Here is a 26,891-nt window from a genome sequence, read left to right as displayed (position 1 = left end):
ACAAAACAAAATACATGTAGTTCCATAAATGTTAAGGTTGCACTAACGTAATACAGCGTTTCGAAACCTACCGATGTGTTTTTCACTTATAAATTTATGTTTTATCTATGAAAACGATGCGGATTTATTTCATTTTCAAAGACGCTCTGTTTTACAAAATTCTTGTAATTCAGATGATAACAGAGGTGTTGTGCAGCTTGTGTAGCGCGCCCTCTGGTGGGAGAATGAGTTGATATGATTTTAAACGCCGAGCCCGATCACATTACCACTAAAACACATTAAGGAAGAGTTATCGATCTTTGCACATCAAGTAAGTACTTGCAGACAGACCTGAACAAAACAACCAGCCCAGGTTTATTAATATTTGATAAACCCCAATATTAAGGATACTACATAATTATAGGAATGATTATAAATTTCCCAAGTAATATAACTACGCCTTACATCTCCAACTACTTCATATTTCAAGCAAGAAAACATAGCTTCCACATAAAAAGTTAAAATGCTTGAAATTGGACAGTCATTTATTTGGAATTTCTTAAAACATCAGAGTTGTGTGATATAAAGGGTTTGCCAACTTTGGTTGAGACAAATATTCAATATTTTAAACATGTGTTTTTTAAGTACAATTTTCTCAAACACAAATCAATACGAAACATGCTTGGGGTTTGTAAGAGATGTGGGTATATCGATGAGTTGTGAGAGATGCTGGGAATGTTTGGAGTGAATCAATCGCGCATGCGATGTAATCCTTTTCTTACTTCCATATTTTTTTTCAAATCTCTCTCTCTCTCTCTCTCTCTCTCTCTCTCTCTCTCTCTCTCTCTCTGTGTGTGTGTGTGTGTGTGTGTGTGTGTGTGTGTGTGTGTGTGTGTGTCAACCCTCCCTGCACGACCATAATCTTGTGTGTAAACTCTTTAAACTACGCATTATATTCGGTTAGTCATCATCATCTAGATTGGAAAAAATATATATAAGAAGCCCATGTAGTATAATAAACAACTTATTGCATGATAAGGAAGGAGAAACAAAGATGCATTCACTCAAGGATAATCATATTCCCCTCGGACATATTTATTTTTCTTGATGAATAGATTTTCATTTGTGCCCCACTATAATGCATTAAATGTATAAGATCACCCTTAATCAGGTATTGTTTCCCTTTTTTAAATGTTAACACCCCGGTTAGTGGGATTTCTTTTTTCAGAAGGTAATTCGGTATTAAACCAGCCTCGGACTTTGATTTTGCATACATATATTGTGTAAGTTAGCAATTTGTTATTGATATAGTTTTCTTTCAATAATTGTAAATAAAGTGGTTCAAATCTTTCAATTGATTTTTTTATTGATTTCTGTTGAATTTAGGGTCTATTTTGGTCCATAACATTACCAATTATGGAGCGTCCAAAAAGTGCATTGGACGTTCCGTTTAAATTAAGGAATAGGTCAACGATACATTTTAGTACTGAAATCTAGTTAATATTTTTATAGAATACATAAAAATATGAATATGAATATAAACAATAAAATGTCTCTCTTTTTTGTTTTATTGGCCATGGGTGATCAAAATAGCAAGAATTGCAAAATAAATTGCATAACTAGGTGATGTGGGTTATGATTTTTCCCCAGTGCTTGCTACTTTCATCCCCCGATAAAACAACTAAGATTGCATTTTATTATATGCAAGCATTTTCGTGTTGTATGCGAAGGGCTACAATAGTGATTTGATATCTTACACACATACATGTACACACGCACGGGGTGATAGATAGATAGATAGATTTTAATACAAACACGGGACGTATCCTCAATCTGTGTATTCCATTCCGATGATTCTGCAAGTGAAAGTGTAGTGGACTTAAACACTTTCGCACGAAGCAAGGCATTCCACCTCTGTCATGTAAAAGTAGATCCACCATACAGGGAAGTCTTTTATATAAGAAAGTCCGTTAACGTTAAAAATTATGTTATAATTCAAGATTACAAAAATGAGCATGTTCCCTTGTTATTCCTTCATGTGTGTCTATATAAGTGTAAAATTATAGAATAGACGTAGAATAACATACAAATATATATTCTTTCATAAACGTTTTGAAGTATATTGTAATCAGTTAATATCTTTTAAAGTGATGACTTAACGACGATGCTGATTGGATGAAAAATTCGTTTGATTTCTTAATCACAACAAATTTCGTTCGGAATTCATCCACACTAATCATGCGGGACTATTTTTCTCTGGAATGCGTCTTCCCCGTTCTAATTTTATCGCTATTTATAGAACGGGAATTTCCACACAAGCATTATAAACGAAATGCATTCGTTTGATTTTGGTTTTTTACAGCTATCAAAAATAAACACAACCAAAGATACGAATAAAATAACGATCAATTCAAAGAAACAACATACATAGGCTTAGTGCTGGCGTAGCAGAATAGTCAACTCGATGATGTAAGACAATGACTGCTAGAACAAGTAGATAAAAATTGCACAAGTTCCTGCTTTACGAGTTTTATAACATGACGGAACAAGCGGCGACTTTTGATCTGGGATATATTAATGATATTGAACTGCGTTATATGGGGCTCAGTCAACGAGTGCGTTTTAGATGAAGATGTGATAAATTTTTAACTTGATATTGAAAAGGAGCCGAGTTGCATTCCACCGTTCCTATGACACAACCAAATTCCAACGTCTCCTCCAACACAATGCAGCATACATTCAGTCACCACTTGTTCTCTTCCTTTATATCTAATTCAGCTTTTAACCATTCCACCTTTAATTTGGCGTATAATCCAATTTATTCTGCACAGTAACTGTACCTGACTTGAAAGCAGAGCCATGCCGTTTTGTTGTTCTTTTCATTGTTACATATATGTATTCCTACGCGCCCTTTCAAAATGTTCATTCAAGCTGTTTGATGGGAGAAACTATTTGTTTTTCTATTTCAAAAACATAATTAAATGATTAGAAATAAAATGCGCATTGATGAAGTTTCCCGTCCAATTTTTCGTTTTTTGATACATGCATCAAATAAAGAACTGTATGTTTCATTTCTTGAATCCAGTCGAAGTTTTGACATCCACATTTTGGACATGTTTTGACACACGTATTGTAGGAAAATGTGTAAGGAATGTTTTAATATCACATTTATGAGATGTCAATGCAAGAATATAGCGATATAAGGCCTCAACAGAGCGCATGTTTTTGTGCGCCGTAAATCGAAGACTTTAACAGAAGATGAATCTGTAGCTCCCTGATCAGTCCCAATATTTTTTTCAGAGAGCTACAGTTCTGCAGCTATGTCAAACCTAAGATAGTGATTGATATCGAATATGATTTGATATGATTTTGATTAGATTGAATTGTTTGTAACAGGATTATGATTTATTAAATCTATTAGGCCTTTTCTCCTGTCTGTTTAACAGAATGTATCTTGCACATTGTAGATAAATCAGATCTGACATATATTAGTAGTTTAGAATATTTTTGCGTTCAACATTCTATTGGTAAAACTTGGCTTTATGAAATGGTGAAGGTAACGGCAAATGATCAATCGCATGCATCCTGTTTGGAATACAAGATAGAGAGTTGGGCAAACACGGACCCCTCGATATACAAGAGGTGCGATCAGGTGCCTAGGAGGAGTAAGGAGCAAGACGACAGCTAACACCCGCTGTGAGCCCTATACCTTGATCAGGTAAGATATGTAGATTGTTTTCTTGTCGAGTGACTTCCATCTATCCGTGAAATAAAATGTTGTGTCAATATGAAAAAAATTCCATAGATATTCAAAGTTTCTCACCCGGTTATGTTAAACAGAAGTCTCTTATCCCCAGTTGTGCATATCAGTTGTTGTTCCTCCCGCTTCTGTCATAATGGTAACAAATATATTAATCAATCATCAGGATATTAATCCAATTCACGGTTTTAGCGTAATCCTGAACCATTATGTTATATTTACATTTGAAGCGTTTTAGCCTTTGATATCCTTATAAATTCTGATGATGGTTATTTCTTTACTAATGAGCTGTAGTTGTGAACAATGTGCATATTAATCTTGATAAATATACAGTTCGTTGTACTTTAACGGTTGGGAATGATGAGAGAAAGGAAAGTAAACAGTGCTCAATCTCGTAAATCCTTTTAAAACATCATAAAAAATGAAGAGTATGGCTAATGCAGACCTCTTGACATACCAGAGGTGGGATCAGATGCCTTGAAGGAGATTCACTGGTCACACCCGCCATGGGCTCTATATCTTAATCTGGTGTATGAAATATATTACAATTCTTCTATAATGCTAGCTTTCATAAGTAGATTTTAATTTGACATTGAAACAGGATGGTACTAAAAAGGATCTTACCTGCGTTTTCCGAATTTTCAGTCGCGTCTTTTTCCCCTCTGTCATCAGAATTCATATTGACGACGTCTCTTTGAGGAGTGGTGCTGTTTGCTTTGAGAACAAATAAATGGTCGTAAATATTTAGCTCCAAGTAGATAAAAACAATTATTTGTCGTTACTGGTTTGTGACTTTTATCAAAATCCGTGAAGCTCAATCATGTGCTGGTCCGGAAAACTCAAACACATCTCCATCAATTGTTGTGTTTGAAATATCAGTAATAAAATCCTATCTGATGGTTATTATGTCGTTACTTTCCGTTTGCCTAACGTGTGAAAATGGAACCCACCGTTTCAAATAGAAAGGTGTACATGAAAGGTGAAGACAATGAACAGTGACCATTCTCTGAACTCCTATTAGCAATACAAAATAGAGACTTAGAAAAGCACGGATCCCTGGATATACCAGAGGTTGGATCAGGTAATTAGGAGGAGTAAATATCCCCCATTGACTGGTCATACCCACCGTGAGCTCTTTATAACCACCTGCAGGTGGTATATTATGTTGAACTGTTTTTATGGAATTGGGAAATAAGTATGTCAGCTACTATCCAGTTTTAATCTCTGCATAAAAATCATGTAGACGTGAACATGAATTCAACCTTACTTGGTACTTCTAAAAACCCTTCATTTTCATTGCTGTCTTTCGAATCTTTGTTACCACAATTGACATAAATTGTTTTTTGACAGAGCCTCTGTTTGTGGTCTGTGAAAACAAATTGCAGAAATGATCAACATTCAAATTCATACAAAATATGATCGGTTTTTGAAGCGCGGCCAATTTTGGCCAATAACGTCCCTTGTTCTTTGTTATAAATATCTCACATTGCTTTAATATCATTGTCACGGTAGCTCAGTGGAAAAACTTTGACTTCCTGACCAGAAGGCCTTAAGCTAGAGCCCCGCTCGTGTCATGGCTGCGTTAAACCTAAGCTATTGATTTCTCTTCATCAAACACTCGGGATTTAGAAGTGAGAATCACGAGTCTTTTGGATATGACCTTAAAGAACGGAGGCCAATTGTCGTGACAGATGTTGATACATTAAAGAACCCTAACTACAATGGTCATAAGCGCTAAGTATAGGTCTAAATTTGTGACATTTCACCTACTGATGGTGATGTCTCAATATGAATGAAAAACTCCCGACCAACTTAAATTGCCTTTGAATTGAATAATATTATGCCATTTTTGACAATTTAAAAGTAAAACTTCCAATGCTTCAATGTACATGATGAACAAGGTTTTGCATAAATGAGAGGCAAAGATAACGAACAGTGATCAACCTCACAATTCCTATAAATAGTTTTTCATTGTATATGGGTAAATCAGTTAGAAACATTTTCAAAATCGGGAACTTAAATTTCTTTATTTCTTCAGAGAAAAAAATGAAATGGTTTGGTACAAGTTTAAGAACCCAGTGTTTTATCATCCTTGATTGCATTCATATGACATTTCATTAAATACACTCAAAAATACCGTACGGTTTCGTCGCGGATCACTGGATATGGACGGAGCTCATCTGATGTTATTGATATTTACCTGGAATTTACCTGGCCAAGAGATCAGGGTGTCGTGTATACTTTTGATATACACAGGGCATGTCTGCAGTTTCTGTGGTCATAGTGATTATATAATGGTTGTATTCCTAACGATAGCTACACCAACTCCTCTCTCTCTCTCTCTCTCTCTCTCTCTCTCTCTCTCTCTCTCTCTCTTATTCACAGTCATTGACTCAAAGAATAATTTCTTTTATGATTGATTAATTGATTAAATATTGTTTAACGTCCCTCTCGAGAAAATTTCACTCATATGGCCGGTGAAGGGCTGCAAAATTTAGGCCTATGCTCGGCGCTTATGGCCTTTGATCAGGGAGGGATCTTTATCGTGCGACACCTGCTATGACACGGCGCCTCGGTGTTTGCGGTCTCATCCGAAGGACCACCCCATTTAGTTGCCTTCTACGACAAGCAAGGGGTACTGAGGACATATTCTAACCCGGATCCCCACGGGAATTCTTTTATGAATATAGAGTTATCATATATTGATCATATCAATTATTTCAATAAATTACAAATTTTAGAAATTAAGGTAGGTCCCTACTCCTGGACCTACTTGTGATTTCTAAAAAAAAAAATGTTTTAATACTTAGATTGTTTATTTGAATGTATGATAAAAACAAACAAAATGGGGATGTCAGTATAATGAGTAAATTATAGTATTTTTATTACGTGTGTCCCCATTTGTCAAACGGCAATATCAGAATTCATTGAAGAAATCCTAGAATATGTTCATAAAATTTTGTTTGAGGTATGATGCTGCAATTTGTTTCCTCAAATATGAAATAGTCTCACTAAAAATAATTAAAAGTGAAATTTTAACATAATTAATGATTTTTTTTATAATGGTGGTACAAAATTGAACTCAATACAGGCCCTCGGCAGTCAAAAATACGGCACTTCAACACCACTAATATGAATATTTTAAAAATTTGACTTGTGATTTTTCATTCAAACTCACATATTATGTTCATATATGAATGCTTGTTAAAATACATTTTAAAAATCTGCACTTTCTTAGCATAATATTTTTACAGCATCTCAATTTATATTTACATTTTTTGGCCAAAATAGCCATTTTGTAGATGATTTTCACACAATAGAAGATCGCAAATATATAACAAGTGCAGAATTGTTTTATTTAATTCCACAAGTGTATTATTGCATATCATGAAAAGAAATCTTTAAATTTACAGATAATTTTAACATGCAATATCCCCTGGATATCAATTAAACAAATAAATGTATGTACCTCTGGTTTTATGTGTGAAGTAGATGGCAACAGATGTAAAGAAGATTGGAGCCATAGTCTACTCAAATATAAGTGATGGAGTGTTTTTGTATTCATTTTACTAAATTAAAAAACATCCAAGTAAATGTAAACACACTATAAATCCACCCAAATTGAGCAATACCACTATACATTAATGCATATATTAACATACCGAGGCATCTATAAAAGTTGTGATCTGTTAACATATATACCATACATGTGGTATGCACTATGTCCTTCAAAAGAAAAAATTCCAATACAGTCAGTCATCATGCACAGCTATTCAAGTAATCAACTAATTTGTTGATAACATTCATTGACTTGGATATTCGAGGCTGCTTTGAACCAGATAATGGTTCACAAAAAAGCATTTTGTAACCCATTATGTAGATCCCTCTTGTGAATTATCCCCAACTTCGACAAAATGAGAGAATTTGCAATCAGCTTCTTCGAAATCATGGAAGATAAAACCTTTGCCTTAACAAGAGGTTCTAAAAATGTCTTAATGGTGTAGTACGTCAAAGTGAACACATCAGAAGCATTACATAGTGTCAACAACTTCACTTCAAAAAGTTCCTTCAGCGCCTTTACATCAGCAATAGCATGTGCTTCATAATCTTTTCCAACAAAAGTACTTACAAGAGTAACTTGTTTAAAGTTTTCAACAACCTTTTTGCTAAAAGACCCCTTTGCAACTTTCAAGGTATCAATAAAACCACTGACAGAGCTTGCAAAACTATCAAATAATTCATATTTGACTAGCAGATTTATCAAAATTGGTAGATCAAAGTTTTGTATATTATGGCTAACCATAACAGGTGTACAATCAACAGTCTTAAAAAATTCTACAAACTACTGAATTCCTTCAAAGGGTTTTTCATGTTCTAGCACTCTGCCATTATGCTTCATCACTCCACCGACAAAAGTCAGTCCGGTTGCTGAGGATGCATCAAGACTTATTGGGGACTGGGGTGTCACATACATGTTGAACTCTCTATCTCCACATACTACTGCAATCTGAACAATATCAGATGTTCTAGCTGAAATAGAATTGAACAAAATTTAGAAACTTCTCATAGTGTACACTTCTAAGTCAAATGTAATATAACTCTCTACACAGTCCTGTAGGGGTATCTGGGTTAGAATAGATCCTCAGTACCCCTTGCTTGTCATAAGAGGTAACTAACTGGGACAGTTCTTGGGATAAGAGGGCAAACACCGAGACCTGTGTCAAAAAATCTAGAGCAGGACGTTAAACAATATATATATATATATATATATATATATATATATATATATATATACATGTATATATATAAAAGCACAAACAAACAATTATAACACCCAACCTTACGATTACCCCTAGGATCTGAACGATACATGTGAAAATCAATTAATTAATATATAAAACACTAAATAATCACAACTAGGTACTGAAAATTTTCGCCCCAGCCCGGGGTTGAACCAGCGACGTACGGCACCCACCGCTTAGCAAGATTGTCAAACCAGTGCATAGGTTCACTCGGCCACAACGACTTCCCTGAAAAGGAAGTTTTGTTATGCTCCTAAAGCGCTACTTATACACACTGATGCAATCTCACACAGTCGTTGTGTCATTCATTGTTTAAGATATATATATATTCCGGTGTGTATTCGAACTTGGTTCCTCTGACTCTCAATGCCAGCACACTATCCAAATTACGCCACCATACCACATAACAAATAAGTGATAGATTATATATAAAATATGGACAGTCAGCACACCTACAAATTTTACAAAGTTGTACTTAGTTTGGCATAGTATGAGAAAAATTTAATATATAATCACTCCGATATATTGATAATTTTCATTTTAAACACCTCATACATTTGTAGTGTATGGTCGGGCATTAATAACATCTATGCTTACCTGCTGCTAACTTTGTATTTATATCCCACGCCTTTCCATCTTTTTCCGTTTGATGTTTCTTGCCGGTAGAGACATCGTTTACAATGCGACACTCAACTGTATCGACACTGCACTTGTAGAATTTATGCCAGTCCAAATCGTGTTTCTCCAACACAGTCGGATAAATGTAAAGGCTGTCCACATCTACATTCTTCCAGGTTTTTCTCTAGTGCATCGAGTTCAACAATTCTCCTACCGTCTCCAATCACTTCTGTTTGTTACGTGTGTCGAAACTATTTCTTCCTGAGCAATATCACGGGCCGAATTATCGACGTAAACATGATCATTAAGGGGTTCTACCGGTTATCACAGGCCTTTCAATCGTTTCTTTCAACTTTTCGTCATCTGATATTTTCCAATAATTAACACATCCCTTCCAGATAGCATTGATTTTTTTCAATCGTGATACTTTAACAAATTTCCCCTTCTCATTTCTTGCCGCCATTTCTGTTTTTGACATTTGATATATGATAGTGCGTGAACCATCACCAGAGTTTGATCCGGATATGACGTCACTCTACTAGATCCCTATTTTAATGTGCAAATTATTGTTTGATTTCTGATTGTGTAATTCATAATACATGTACATGTATATAGAGGGGGAATATAATTATATTAAAATTGCATTGTCCAGGGGTTTGAATTACGGGAAAATAGCAATTGTGGACAGGTCAATGCTATCAAAATTCAAGTATACTGGGTTTCCTCAAGATTTAACGAATGCCAATAAGTATTGACTGTTATTGTTATCAAAAATCTAACTGGGGTAGATCCAGGCCACAGTCTCCGCAAATGTCACTCCACTTGTGATCTATTGTTAAAAGTTTGATTGACAGGCGGCCTACCATTGATCACGATACAGGTCAACTTTGTGCTGTTAACTTGATATTGGATCTTTACTGAAAATACATTCATGATGTTTTGGATAACTTTATTTGCAAAGAAAAAAATCAATCCATACAGAGTTTGAAACCACTAGTGGAATATAATCTAAACCTGTAACGCATCCTAAAAGTAAAACAGTTATTATCAGTTTCATTTTAGCATTTATCAATATAATTGTTAATACTACTGATCATAGTATTAATATTGCTATTTTATCATCATCACTATTATTAATTACCATTGTTATTATTATCGTTAATCTTATCATCATCATTATCAATTGTTACTATCATTAAGGTTCATGTTATCATTATCAACAATATTCTGATTATTACCATCATTATTATTACTAATTAGTAATATCATTCGTATTATTATCATTATCGCTGTTATTACATTTTTATTCTAGAAGATATTGCATGTATTAGGCCTTTTCTCTCCTCTGATTAATACAATGTATCTTGCACATTTTAGATATTTCAGATCTGATATATACTAGTAGTTTAGAGTATAAAAGCTCCTTTACGTTGAATTTGCGATCAACATTTTATCAGTAAACTTAGCTTCATGAAACGGTGAAAATAACCAACAGTGATCAATCTCATAACTCCTACAAGGAATACAAGATAGAGAGTTGGGTAAACACGGACACCTGGATATACAAGAGGTGCGATCAGGTGCATAGGAGGAGTATGGAGTAAGTCGACAACTCACACCCGCTGTGAGCCCTATACTTTGATCAGGTAAGTTAAGTAGATTGTTTTCTTGTCTAGCGACTTCGATCTATCCGTGAAAAAAATGTACCAATATAAAAAAAATTTGATATTCAAAGTTTCTCACCCGATTATGTCAAACACAAGCCTCTTATCCCCAGTTGTGCATATCAGTTGTTGTTTCTTCCGCTTCTGTTACATTGGTAACAAATATGTTAATCAATACGGGATATCGAAACTAGAAAATTGTGGAACTCTTCAGAAAAAAAAGCTACGAAAATTATGCATCACTTGGGCAACTCTTGTATACAAATTAGTGATGGCTAAAAACGACTCATTTCTGATACAAAAATATCTGCCTGGTTTAAAGATTATTTTTCAGAATGTTCCAAGTGAATGTCTTAGTACAAAAACATGAGTTATTGGATTAAATGTCTGATATTTGGTAGCAGAGATAAAACTAAAGAAAAAATCTATTTCCAACACCATATGCACTCGAGTCATGAAAACAACCGACCGCTATGAAATGATATAATTAGTAACAATATAAATTATTTATAATTCGATCTCCAGAAACGTACATGTAGCCCCCCCCCCCCCTTCTACCCTCCCCCACCCGTTTTCCTGGGTGTTGCTAAAACGCGAAACGGAAAACGAAACGGAAGACGGAACGGGAAAATACTATGAGGAGTTCAGCACTTTGCAAAATTAAAGGTTTATCATGAACAAGGAAAGCAGAAATTACAGAGAGAGCGGGATGTCATCCACAGTAGCCACCGTTTCATATTCTTCATACTAATGCATATGTATTTTAAAATCATTTACTTACCATGAAAAATATTAATGAAAACATTTTTATTTTAAAAATAACCATACTGAAAAAGATTTGAATTTTCAAATTTTATATCGAATGATCCGAAAACAACATTGTAAAAGATAAAATATTTTTTTCAACAATTTTCCCCAGGTTCCTAAATCGAACTTGTTTTTATTCGTAATTTAGTTCTACACCTGGTATAATAAATGCGTTTATGTATCACATCAAATTTTTAAGCGAACGAGTCCGGTGTGTATAAAAGGCTTGCCTCATTTGGGATGAATTTATATGAAAGTTCGTACATTTACCGATATCCTGCGGATTAGTGTTGAACCCGAAGAGATACAGCGGAAAAGAAAGAATGAAACAGAAACAATGAAAACTAAGGTGAAATTTACGATCCATAGTATGAGAAATTAATAGATATGAAATAGCGGAAAGACTGATCGACAATTTATGCTTAAATGCAATTAAAAAGTCGTCTCAATATCAATCGAAATATTTTAGATACAAGTATTTAGTTTAGAAATAAACTGCTATAAGTCTCCCTATTTAGGAATGGAATGTTGTGGTCACTAAGCCTCTATTACCTAAAATATGATGCATGTATATCAAACACAAGAAGTTTAACATGTCAATTCATGATACAGAATAAAACTGTTTTACTGATTGTAAACAAACACTCAAAATTTTGATTTTAATCATAAGAAAGTATTTTCTTCCGATTTTGGATGTTATCTTAGCTACATTAATCATTTTAATTTTAAATTCTATTCCGTTTTCCGTTCCGTTTTAGCAACACCCCGTTTTCTTGAGTTTGCGTTATATTATCACATACAACATTAAATTTTGTTATGTAAAGTACATGCAAAGATCAATTCATTAGCTGGTCACTTGTTATAGTAGCGGTGAATGGTAGTGGAAATGCAAGGTTGGATGCATGATGAGCTCAACTCATGAACTGAAGAATATCCACCCCACCCCCCTTTTACAACTTCGGAGTTGGGGCAGAACTGTTTTTCTTACTAAGATTTTTCCTATAAATATAACGGTACTTTTTTTTCGTTCGTTCCCCATCCATTAACTTTCAAAAACTACGCTAAAATGTGTCTGAAGTAACATGTGCTTGTTTACCGAAAAGTTGCCCAAGTTAACGCAGAAAACGTGATCTCGTTGAACATGCTAAATATTAAAACCAGGACGGAACCGGAGACGAAATAATGGTTCCGATATTCCGTATTATCAGGATATTAGTTAAATTCACACTTTTAGCACGTAATCCTGAACGATTTTGTTATATTTAAATTTGAAAATTATGTTTTCCTTTAATATATTTACAATTTCTAATGATACTTATTTTTTCATTAATGAACTGTAGTAGTGAATAATGTGCATATAAATCTTGATAAATATATAGCACGTGTAACTTTAACGGTTGGAAATTCTGACAAAAATGAAAGTAAAGTATGAAGTGTGTTGGTGCTAAGCGTCACAATTTATACCACAATGCATTTTCAAACGTGAAATTTATTTCTGAAATAAATGGCATGTACGTGTACTTTGCAATAATACCTATGAAATCCTATGACTTGTCCGTAAAACAAATTGCTAGTGTTCAGATATGTTTGATAAATCCAGTTCATAAAACTGTTAAGTCCACAATGAAATAAATATTTCCAACAAAAATTTCTACCTGCTAATACCTTTGAGAGATTATGATTTGGATGAAAACTGAAGATGGTGAACTATGGTCAATCTCATAACTCCTATAAAAAATACAAAATTAGGATACAAAATGAAAAATGTGGCTAATACGGAACTCTGGGCATACCAGAGGTGGGGTCAGATGCCTTGAAAGAGTAAGCACCCCATCTTCACCGGCCACACCCGCCGTGAGCCCTATATCTTAATCTGATGTATGAACTATATAACAATACTTCTATAATGCTACCTTTCAAAACTAGATTTTAATTTGACATTGAAAAGGGATGGTACTAAAAAGGATCTTACCCGAGTTTTCCGAATTTTCAGTCGTGTCTTTTATACCTCTATCATCGGGATTCGTATTTACGATGTCTCTTAGAGGAGTGGTGCTGTCCGCTTTGAGAACAAATAAATGGTCGTAAATATTCAGATTTCAAGTAGATGTGAACAATTATTTTTCGTTACTGATTTATGATTTTTATCAAGCATGTGTTGGTTCAGAAAACTCAAACACATATACGTCAGTTGTATTGTTTGAAATATTAGTACTAAATTCCTATACGATGGACAGTATGTCGTCAATTTCGGTTTACCTGGCATATAAAAATAGAATCCACCGTTTCAGATAGAAAGATGTGCATAAAAGGTGAAGAGAACAAACAGTGATCATTTCAGCTTCTCCATCGTCAACTTCCCATATTTATGTAGCAATATTCCATCATCACCTGCATATTGTGTTTATATCTCTCAACTGATTCGATTGGGTCAACTGCTGTCTGACATGTTTCATACAGATTGTGAGACCGTTCTTGGAACACTGATTTTGACTACGGATAACTCCGTTTACCTGTCCAGGATATAGGGCTCACGGTGGGTGTGACCGGTCGACAGGGGATGCTTACTCCTCCTAGGCACCTGATCCGACCTCTGGTGTATCCAGGGGTCCGTGTTTGCGCAACTATCTATTTTGTATTGCTTATAAGAGTTATGAGATTGATCTCCGTTCGTTATCTTCACCTTTCGTCATTTATATGACATATTTTCAATGAAAAACAAGGTTTCAAACTTAGTATATTTCATGCACCACTTTTCTTTCCAGTAAAGATTCACATTCTATATTATCGCATTTGTGTTTTTACAAACATTGTGGCCCTGAAAAAAATATTTAGTATCTTGCATTTGCAGTCAAGATGTGGGTATGTTTTCAAACCAATTTGTTTCTGTATATAGTTTAAGGACTCACATTTTTATTCGACAAGTTTTCACACTTAACATGTTTTATGTTGTGAATTACGTGCTCTTAGCATAATGATTTGACTACAGATTATTCCGTTTAATCGGATCAAGATATAGCCCTCACGGTGGGTGTGACCGGTCGACAGGGGGTGTTTACTCTTCCTGGGCACCTGATCCCACCTCTGGTATAGCCACAGGTCTGTATTTGCTCAACTCTCTATTTTGTATTCCTTAAAAGGGTAATGAGACTGATTATTGTTCGTTATCTTCACCTTTCATAGGGAAACAGAGTTGAAATTTTTCCTCGGATTAATAGTGAGGTTTTAACATAGATATACTATAAACACAAGATGTTTTGAATGATTTTATTCAATAAGAAATTCAGTACAGAAGTTGGAACCAGGACCAATGAAATGCAATCCAAAACTGCAACATATCCTAAAAGGAAAAACAACATTTTTTTTTTAGTATAGGCGTTGTCATCATCGTTATAATTATCATCATTATCATCATTGCTATTATTATCATTATTGCTATTATTATCATTATTGCTATTATTATCATTAAGGTCCATGTTCTTATTACCATCATTATCATCCTATCATTATACCTTGTTATCGTTATGCTTATCATTAAGTTTCAAGTTCTCATTATTATTAATAACATAATCATTATCATTACTATTATCAATTTTATTTCCTTTCTCATTACTTAAAAAATCGGACTCTGATTTCACTTTAAATTACCAGATACATGGATTAGATACTGCAATTAAAAAAAACCATCGCACATTTTTTTTCCATTATTCTTATTGTCATCGTCATTATTGCTATTAGTATTAGTATTGTCAGTCATGTATTATAATACAAGTGTGTAGCGATATATATAACATGACGCTATACTCGTATATCGGAACTACTCTTAATTGCTCTTCCTGATATGAATGAAATGGGTTTTTTATTCATTACCCAAATTCGATTGAAATATGAAATTGATCACTCTTCGTTATCTTTACATTTCATACATACTATTTGAGTTGTATCTCATATATGAGTTAGGTATCTTCCCATAGGATCATTGCACATTGAAACAACAGACATTATGTTCGACATTATGTTCTCCAAGGAGGTAAAGATGCCCATTAAAATACTGGTAGTGTAAAACGTATTCCTAATATCACTAACAGTAGTAGACTATGTATCTAAAATATTGATTTAAATGGGCACTTAATGATGATAAATATATATATACTTACTTTAACGTTCTCTTTTAATATTCAAATAAAAAGAATTAAAGTTTCTCACCCGTTAATGTCAAGCAGAAATTTCTTATCCCCGTATATAATGAATTTCAATTCTTCTTTCTCCTGCCTCTGTCACTTTGGTAACAAATCAATGAACTGGTTTTAGCAAGTAATTGTGAACTAATTTCTAACAAATGACATCTTAACAAGCCCTATGAAATCCTGTGATATGTCCACAAAACTAGTACTTAGTTTATATATACCTCTAATAAATCCAGGTCATGGAAATGTTTAGTACATGTGTACCATAAAATGAATTTCTCAAACACGCATGTCTATCATGCAATTATCTTTCAGATGATATAATCATGATCTTATATAGTACCTGATTTTTCCGGACTTTCAGTACTGTCATTAACAACTTCATCATCAGAATTCGTATTGACTTAGTCTCTCGGGGGAAGGGTGCTAGCCACTTTGAAAAGAAATATCTAGCTTTCAAGCAAATGTGAAGCAATGTCACATTTTCATCAGTATCCATGCTCACAAATGTTTCGATCCGGAAAAGAAATGTACACGAGGTGTAACTTTAAAAATCCTAAGATACTTAATGCTTGATAGTGTTACAAATATAGAGAGGAGTGCATGGGGAAACACCTGTAGATGGTTAAATATTAAACTAGGAAAATTAAGATAAGTAATAGTTATTATCTATTTCATCATTAAATCATGTAGAAGAGAATATGATTTCAGTCTTGCATGGTACTTCTAAAAACCCAACCATTTTCATTCCTGTTCTTCGATTCGTTGTTACCACCAATCACACGAACGGTTTTTGCAAAGATCTTATGTCTATGGACTGTGAAAACAAACTACACAATGATCAACATTGAACCTATTATATGCATCTAATATAAACTATATTCCTTTATAATATAGGCTAGAAACAAATCCTCTAGTGCAAGCCCAGTTTTAATGTCTGTGTAAACATTAAGAATAGTATATGTTTAAAACTTGAGGAATACGAAGGAGTTCTGAAGAAGAGAAAATCATATTTCTGTGTTTTCCTTGTTCTTTTCAGAAAGGACAGTCTGCTTGAGTGATGTGTGGTTGGGGTTTTTTATGCTTACGGGTTTGTGGTTGGGGGTTTTGTTTGTTTGCTCTTTAATATATAACTATATATTTTTCTCTCCTGATATTTTTGTCGCATTTTGTTGTATTTGCAGTATGGAGAGACATATGTGCTGTCATAAGTATTTATTTAATAGAAATGGCTTATACTTTGGTATTTCTAATTTCAAAGGAATTCTTAATAAATTTACCCAAGTTACATAATTCCTTTTCATTCTGTGTCGATGAAAGTTGAATTAATTTAAAGACAGAGGGTCTGATATAATAATACTTTTTCAAACATTTGATTCTTAAATGACTGTAATAAGTACACTTAAAGAAAAAATGAAACTAGCATGAAATATAAAGGATGATATAAATTACATGTACAACAAAAGAAATGTACTTACAGCGTGACAAACAAGTCTGTAGCAGGACCGCCAGGATAAGCACTCTATAGACCCACATCTTCTGATTACAAGAATTTACCTCAACTGCAGAAGAGTCCTATAATTGTTTCTATAAATACCAATATGTTTAATCAAAACTCAGCATTTTTCCACAAAGAACAGCTGTTACAGATTTCAAACATAGGGAATTATATTTTATTATTCTTTCAAAGATAGATGTTTTAAAACTTGAATAGAAAATTTTCAGCATATGCGTATTGGGAACTTTACTGGATGTTTTATTGACGTCTACTTTGATTACAGACCTTTTCTTATCGCCACACAGCTCCTACTCTTCTTGCAATTTATTTCACACTGCACGAAAAATTGCGTTTAATATAAAATTAAACACCAATTATTCCCCAATTAAATGTCAAATTTAAACGTAAAATGCACATTTAATAGAAAATTAAATGTCAAATTTACTTTGCGTTTCCAGTGGCGCATAATTTTCTGTAAACGCCGAAATTTAATGACGTTTAATGTCGATTATATGCCAAGTTAATGCCATGTTTAAATAAAATTAAACGTCATTTTACGTCTAGTTGAGAATTTAATCATCATATTTTACTCCATTAAATTTCACATTTAAGCAATATTAAATGTCAATATACTCGAAGTTTGGCGTATAATCCACCCATATTAAATTTCATGTTACTTGGAGTTTCACGTATTTTCATATTTTACTCCATTAAATTTCACATATAAGCGATATTAAACGTCAATATACTCTGGGTTTGGCGTATAATCCACCCATATTAAATTTCATTTTACTTGAAGTTTCACGTATTTTCATATTTATACTCCATTAAATTTGACATTTAAGCAATATTAATCATCAGTATACTCGAAGTTTGGCGTATAATCCATCCATATTAAACTTCATTTTACTTGACACTTCACGTATTTTCATATTTATACTTCATTAAATTTGACATTTCAGCAATATTAAACGTCAGTATACTCAAAGTTTGACGTATAATCCACCCATATTAAACTTCATTTTACTTGAATTTTCACGTATTTTCATATTTTTACTCCATTAAAGGACTAAGACCATGTTTAGCTATATCGGCCCTGTGGTGTGTTAAAAAATAAAGCAGAATGAATTGAAATAAAATTGTTATCATTTGATAATATAATCTTTATACCATCGCGACGTGCCAAGATTTCCCCACCAAAACGTCAGCTTGTGGAATTCTATACAAGACAAAACCGGTATCGGTCTGGTTTTCTGCAGAAATCTCCACATTTTTCAAATTTAGTCATATAATTCATATAAAACACGACCTTCGATCCAGAAACTGACTGTAGTCTATCAAAATCTATCAATACAAATAAATTTTGCACGAACGATTTTTTGGATCGAAAGGTGTGCTGTTGATGAATATCAACTTTGAATTAAATCGAGAGCAATCCGGAATTATTTATTTTTGTGAGAGTTGTGGGTATTTTATTAATTATGTTGCTTTGAAAAATTAAAACAATACACTTATGTGGAGTCTACATCATTTCCATGCAGAATACACCACTATGTGGTGTTTTTATCACAAGTTTGTACAGGAATTCTAAAAGATATAGAATTTTAATGTGTAAACAAACGAATCTGCTGTCCGATAAATCGGACCTTCAATGCTATAGAAAGTTTTTATTTAGACGACATCAACAGAATTACTTAGATCAAAATGAAAAGAATTTATAGAACATGCATTGATATAACTAAAACTATTGCCGATATATCGAAAGTATAACGTTCACTAGGGCAAGTAAATGTATGAAGGATTTTTGAGCGAGTGACGTCATAGACGTCGTGGCTTAGTGGTAGAGAGCCCGTCCTTCAATCGGGAGATCCGGGTTCAATTCCTACCCGTGTTAATATTTTTTTTTTAAATCATACTGTTAACTACATTTTTCTTGGCGTTATTGAAAAATTAATTTCTTTCAAGACAATGAAGATGAAATTATACATGAATACAAATAAAAATCAATAGGCCTATGCAATCACAGAACACCAAGAAAATATGCAAGGATTACAGATTACATTTTTCAAAATTCATTGGGAAAAAAAACAAACCAAAATACTTTATTTTCGGACTTGATTTTATTTCAAAGTATGAACCAGCAAAAGATAATGGAAAGGAAAGTTTTTCCAATGCATCTAATGTACAGAAGAAAAGTCAGAAAAAATGTGAATCCATTAGATATTCGTCATTTCCTGCAGAGTAAGAACTTTCTTGTTGAAACCACCACATGCTATATTGTGTAGCAAGTGTAGACATGTGTGTCAGTAAATTCACATACAACAAAATTGTCACCACCAATCTCGGCCACTTCCTGAGACAAAGTCTCTACAGACAATTTCAATACCTCTCGACAGAACCAGGCCTGGGGTAATGGTAATTAAATGACAGCCAGTTTCAATGTAACGGGGGTGTAATGGACCATTTTTGCATTACAAGTAATGGTAATGTAATGCATACTGTACTGCACATTATTTTTCATTACATTTACACTACTTCAAATATTTGATGATATTTTGAAGATTTAGAATAATTCATTTTATCAGTGATTGACTGAAGCATTTGAAACATTGATGACAATCAAATGCAATGAATAACTTAATAGATATGTTTCCTAACATTGCTGAATATTTTGTGTACTTATGTTAATGTATAATTAAAAATCATAATACAGAAATAATTTTTCTGCCATTTCTTTAATATCTGACAGTATGTTATGTAAATGTGTAATGTAAATTCACTCTCAAGTAATGTAATACATTATATTTCAAAATAGGAGTAATGGTAATGTGAAATTTTCTAGGTAATGTAAGGCGTTACATTGCTATGTAATTGACGTCAAGCCTGGATAGAACACCTTCTCATGCATATATGCAAGTGCCTTGGACCCCAACTTGTCATTTTCTCTTTTGCAAGATTTTCAGCATTTCTTCATAGAGATCATAATTCCAACTGCAAGGTGTCCAAGATGAAGAATTCAGACCTGACCAGTGTTTTTGACAATTTGATAACTTTTGACTCTACACTTTTCATCAGGACAACCATTCTTGAACTCATTCAAAAAGTACATTATGACATTCATAATTCAACATGCAGATTTTCATTTGAATCATCAAATATGAATTCTTCCAATTAATAGCCCCCCCCCCACCCCCCAAAAAACACTTTAAAAACCTCCACAGGTATATTTCAAATGACATAGAACCATGGTATCAGGATGTCTCTGGAAGTGCCATGGGTTAATAAGGGTTAAACTTCAGAGTCGACATGTTTCTTCCAAGCAATATAGTCTAGTTTGGATCCAGTTTTTCCAGTTCTGATATAACTGCCTGATCCTGTACAATGTAGGTGTCAATCTGGTCCCCCTATTGTGGGAATCTGTTTCCACATAACTGCTGTATAATCTGGTACCCTGCTATTGGCAGGCACAACAAGGAAGCTATTCCTGCAGTGATGTCCAACACTTATCCTCATGTGTCACTGATGCCACTATCATTGATGAATCTGATGGCAGTGATGATAGCATTATTGAGGAGTAGGAATATGGATTCTTGTCAATCTGATTCATGTCACCCTTGCCATCAATTTTTGCTGTACATATTATATCATCCTGAAATTCAAATTACTCCAGTATTATATCATTATCAAAACTATATCATAAATGAAAGGTGAAGATAACAAAAAGTGATCAATCTCATAACACCTACAAGCAATACAAAATAGATAGTTGGGCAAACACGAACCCCTGTATTATAATATTCATATAAAAATTGTACTTTCATGCCCTCATGTATTTTCATTGATATAGAATTCAGAAAAATTACATTTAGGTATTCGGTGGGAGATTGACATGTCTCCAACTAAACAATAGAGGACAGTTTAGCTACATGTACATTTCTGCATGAATAATTATATACACAAACATTTCATTTGAATTTGATTCCCCATCTAATGATTTTTGTTGTACCTAATGTTGATATATTATCTTACTTCACAATTATCAGCAAATTCACAAAATATTTTTATCTTCCATACTCTTTCTTGTGGTAGATGTATGGAAAAATTTAATATTCAATAATATAAAGGAGATAAGCTAACAAAAAAATATATGCTTAAATCATGGTAGTACCCATGAAATTCAACATTCTCTGAGTGATTCTATATCTAATCCCAATGCAGGCATGTAAGTTGTAAGTGTAATTGTTGAAATTAAGTTTGACATGTTTACAATTTATCTTGAAATACGGCATATTTAAATTATAAAACCAAACTGTTCTTATGATTTTCCTGGCTTAATGGTGCTTTTAAGTATTTAAAAATTATTGAATGTAAAAATCATATACCATTATGGAAACATACATCTATATACAATTATATGTCTCTTTAACCTATACAAATACTTTTTTAGACCATACAATGATACATGGAAGTTCAAAGTGTAAAGTGAGTCAAACATCATGTAAGAAAATTCAAATAGACCCGAGAAGGTCATGTACTTGGAATTGAAAATGGCATGATCGTGAATCAGCTGATTTTTCTGATCAGCTCATATACATACAATTTTAAATCTTAACAATATATAATTATTATAGATTAACAATAAATATATGTTGACAACAGTTAACAGATTTGTTGTGGGATTTCCAACAGCCCAATGCGTGAATATTATGAGTTTATGTCAACACACCACAGGCGCACCATACTATTCGTTCCATGCGACTTGTTTATTATTTTTAAGAGCAATTGGTACACCTATTTGGTTATACAGTTTAACGAGTAGAGGTGAAGTATATTCATATTTCTAAAACTTACGTTGAAATGCGATGAGTACATCCCCTGCAACTTCCACGAACAGCCCAAACAGCCTTACAGCGCGGCGTGATTTGAAAAATATGGTCTGCCATTCGGGCTATAAGTAAAATAACCTTATTGCGTATTGGGAAAGAAAATTTCTTTTTCAAGATCTTATTATATATTAAACCACTCATTGCATAATTATGTTTTACAATACGTTACCACTTCTAATAATATATAGCGACGTTGTATGACGCAATCTTAAAAAGTAGAGCAAATTATAGGATTTATACTAGTAATGTAAACCTAAAAATAGTGTTCTTTCACAAACTCTACATATAAAAACCAGTACATTATAGGAAAAGAACATGTTAGAGAATAGTTCTAACAAAAAATTATTCACTTTGGACTTTAGGCCGAATTTTGATAAACATGGTCTTAGTCCTTTGACATTTAAGCAATATTAAACGTCAGTATACTCGAAGTTTGGCGTATAATCCACCCATATTAAACTTCATTTTACTTGAAGTTTCACATATTTTCCTCCACTGAATTTCACATTTACAGCTATAAGCAATATTAAACGTCAAATTACGCAAAAGTTGGCGTATAATTCATCCATATTAAACTTAATTGGAGTTTCGCATAATTATTCTGCATCTCTATAAAGCTTCCATATAACCTAGAGTTCACCTTCACTTTAGGAGAAGTTTAGATAAGTATACGCATACGAGCTATATAGTAAGCTTCTTTCTGTGAAAATTCACAAAAGTTATCATGAATTAGTTGCCTTCGTAAGAAAAGGCATAAATAATTAATATTTTTATTGCATTTTTTTTTTATTTCAACTAACATCTTGCCTGGGATGTAAATTCATATATAAGAAAAAAATATATGTAATGAACAATATTACGATACAATGTGAAAAATGTTGCTATTAAAAATATCAAAATAATACAGGAATACCAAAAAGGATTACATTCAGAAATATGTCCCAGACATTTAAAAAATGTATGAAATGAAGACAAATACCATCCAATACAATACAATCATACTATTAAAGCCTATCACAATGTTGAGTCCAACAACCGCACACATGAGTATAAACTACATTACTAAACAAATTGAAGGTAAATATGACTAGATACACACACACACACACACACACACACACACACACACAATATGCTATCACACAAAAATCATATAAAACTCATGAAAGGAAATATATAAAAATATATCTTTTGATACAAAGCTAGCATTGCACTGTGATGATGTAAGATTGTCTTGGCATAATATAAAACTACTTCACACATTGATCGGTATGTAACCTGGAATTTTCCCAGTAGGCTGCCCTAAACATTGCTTCTTTCCTCTTTTGACACATTTTTTCTCTGACAACGCAGTGAAAGTTTATTGGGGGAAGCATGTCGATTCAATGAAGACAAACTATTCCCGAAAAAGTAATGTTTTCTTATTCCTTTGAAAAGCAAAATGAACAAATCTTAATGACATATGCAATATATATTCACCTACAAGTATCATGGTATATGCACATAATAACTAGAAAACTGACAAGTCAGAAAAGGACCTGTAATATATATTTCAGAGGCAGGAATGACATAAAAAGTACATATAAAAAAGTTAAAAGTTCCATAACTCTCTAAGGCATGACATAAAATATTAAATATAAAAATGAAGTCTCAGAACTCTGCAACAACAAAGTTAATAACTATTCAAATTGAAAAGGATCTTCATTTGCCTAATATTTTATTAATGTTTTAGTGTATTACTTTAAAAGATTTAAAAAATTCAGTTACACAAATGAAAAAGAAGGCATCCGATACAATTACAAAATTAACAAGGAAATTGTTCATATTCTATTACATGTAAAACTTATACGGTACCAATTTTGATGCACCAGATGCGCATTTCGACAAATAATGTCTCTTCAGTGATGTTCAACCGAAATGTTTGAAATTCGAAATAACTATGAAGTTTTGGAGCTAAATATAGCCAAAAACAGCTTGCCAAGCAAGTGGAGCCAAATTCGTCCAAAGATAAGAGCTATGCATGAGGGAGATAATCCTTAATTTTGAAATGAATTTCTAAATTTTATAACAGCAATTAAATATACATCCGTATTTTCAAGCTAGTAACGAAGTACTTAGCTACTGGGTTGTAGAGACCCTCGGGGACTAACAGTCCACCAGCAGAGGCCTCGACCCAGGGGTCATAATGTAAAACTTATACGGTACCAATTTTGATGCACCAGATGCGCATTTCGACAAATAATGTCTCTTCAGTGATGCCCAACCGAAATGTTTGAAATCCGAAATAACTATGAAGTTTTGGAGCTAAATATAGCCAAAAGCAGCTTGCCAAAAAAGTGGAGCCAAATTCGTCCAAGGATAAGAGTTATGCATGAGGGAGATAATCCTTAATTTTGAAATGAATTTCTAAATTTTATAACAGCAATTAAATGTAAGTATTGAGAGCGGTAATACGCGTGTTACAAAGAATCTATTTATTTATTGGTCTCATCCTCAAGCTCACTCTCATTTTGTTCAGCTTGAATTTGAATTTGAAGTTTCTTTTCCTCTGCCCTTCTCCTTCGTCCCCCATCTCTATCACTAGCAAAGCGAAACCAGTCTTTTGCCACGTTGAAAATTTCCACGTCTGTTGCATTAGCACAGAGGCGATTCTTACTCACTGTTTCTGATTAAAATAGATAAAAGAATGTTCATCAAAAGTGTTTATTTTTCAAAGCTTGTTCATGAAATCTCTCTCTCTCTCTCATTCTCTCTCTCTCTCTCTCTCTCTCTCTCTCTCTCACACACACACACACACACACACACACACACACACACACACACACACACACACACTTTACATACCTTTCAATATTTCCTGTAATTTCAATGAAGAGAAGGCAATTCCCCCCCCCCCCTTTTCCCATCCAGTTGATGTTTACTGCTAGTTTTGTGGTGATCATGTGGGAAAGTAGTCTCCTTACTGAACTTTTCGTGTTTTCACCACCAATAGTTGATAATGATCTCACCTGCACATTGTAAATATTGATAGAGAGTCAAGTGTATATACCATTCAATGTATTGATAATTCAAAATACAATATCTTAAGATGAACATAATTTTGCAGGGGTTTTTTTTAATAAAAAAATACATGTATATGTTTCAATAAAACAAAATGATCAGTAACCTACCAAAGTTTTACACGTGTTTTTACTCTGCAAGAGGTCCTCCAGCTTCTGTATATCTTCTTGTTTTCCCAGAGGAAAACCTACATCTAACTGCAGTGTAGTGTCGGGCTTATCTGCACCAGGAGCAGGGCGGCTTTCAAGTCTATTGATCTTTGTTATTGTGGCCTGCAAGAATCTGCGTTTTAGGTGGGTCTGTACTTTTATTTCCTCCACGTTTGTCATAAGTTTCTCCAAACAGTTTAGGATTTTCTTTTCTGTTACTGAAAGAAATCCACGGCAGAGTTTAAGACAGACATGCAATTAGTCCAAAATGTATGTATGGTTTTTATATCATTTGTTTTAAAAAAAATGGAATCAGCACAGAATGATATCATATAAGTACCTGAGCTAGTGGGGCTTTTGTCAAATAGTGAAACTGTATGTAGAACTTGATGTTGCTTTGTTGAACACGGGTTTTAATTGACCAATATGACGTCCCTTTACCCCTTGAGTACTTGTTCATTTTCTGTGAAAAGAGATAGTCAGCAAAATAGATTTTAAAAAACCCAATATGAATAATTTAGAAAGTGTCTTTGAAAAATTTGAATATGCAGTGGCGTGGGAAAAAAAACCAAAACAGAAAGATTGACCTGCAATGAAAGAACACTTTTTAAGCCTTTTGTGTACACTGTTTTATAATACATGTGCAATTAAGACAATAAAAATATTCAAAAATGATTTTTTTTAAATTCAAGCACTTTGTTACTCTGGTTTTAAAAAATCTCAAATGTTTATTTTTAAACATAGCGCAAACCCTGTACAGGAGTTTGAAATAAGGCTTAGCCTTATATACATTATTACTTTAAATAAATACAGAATGATATACAGCATCATATATATTGCGATTGATTTATCTCAAGTTTCTTTTGATTACTTACAACTGAGCGGTGAAAAGCAATGTTTTACAATTTTGAAATGGGGCAAAATGACAACTTATAATTTACCTGACAGCCAAATAATTTTCCACCCCCCCCCCCAAACCCCCTCGCATGCATAAGATAAATGCATTCAAAAATTGAAGATTTCACATATGTGAGGGAAAAAAAATCAACAGCCTCAACAGGAGTGCAAGTATGGAACGAAACATTGGCCATTATTAAATCATGTGACCGGCAAATCACGTCATATCTTAAAAGGTGAGGCGGAAAAAGACGAAAGTAGTAAAATTGGAAAATTGAGACATTCTTAATGATTTACTTCAGAAAACAGTATCAGTAAAGTATAATTCATTCTTTGGAATTGTACATCATCTTAAAAAAATTATACACACACACACATATATATATATATATATATATATATATATATATATATATATATATACTGTAGATACAGCCCGGAACGTGTATTTCAGTAAAAAAAAAAGTTAGAAAAATCACACATTGAATAGCAAGATGTACTTACATATTGTCTTGCGAAGTAGTATATCCAAATTTCTTTAATGCAACAAAAATTTCCGTGTGCACCAATTAAGCACCTCAAAT

The 26,891-nt window shown here is 33.3% G+C and overlaps 1 protein-coding gene across 2 annotated transcripts in view; it reads right to left on the bottom strand.

Moving 5' to 3' along the window:
* Positions 1-3,812: 3,812 nt before the first annotated feature.
* LOC130052573 (uncharacterized) overlaps positions 3,813-26,891 on the bottom strand; it is an 88,511-nt gene continuing 65,432 nt past the window's right edge. For both annotated transcript variants that reach the window (XM_056157914.1, XM_056157916.1), the window contains one exon: positions 3,813-3,867. In XM_056157914.1, coding sequence (XP_056013889.1) covers positions 3,827-3,867 — 41 coding nt within the window. In that variant the 3' untranslated portion in view covers positions 3,813-3,826. The remainder of the gene's footprint in view (positions 3,868-26,891) is intronic.

Source organism: Ostrea edulis, chromosome 3, assembly GCF_947568905.1.
Source record: "Ostrea edulis chromosome 3, xbOstEdul1.1, whole genome shotgun sequence".
NCBI classification, from domain to species: Eukaryota; Metazoa; Mollusca; class Bivalvia; order Ostreida; family Ostreidae; genus Ostrea; species Ostrea edulis.
Note: the sequence above shows the minus strand (reverse complement) of the source record. Positions and strands in the feature narration are given on the sequence as shown.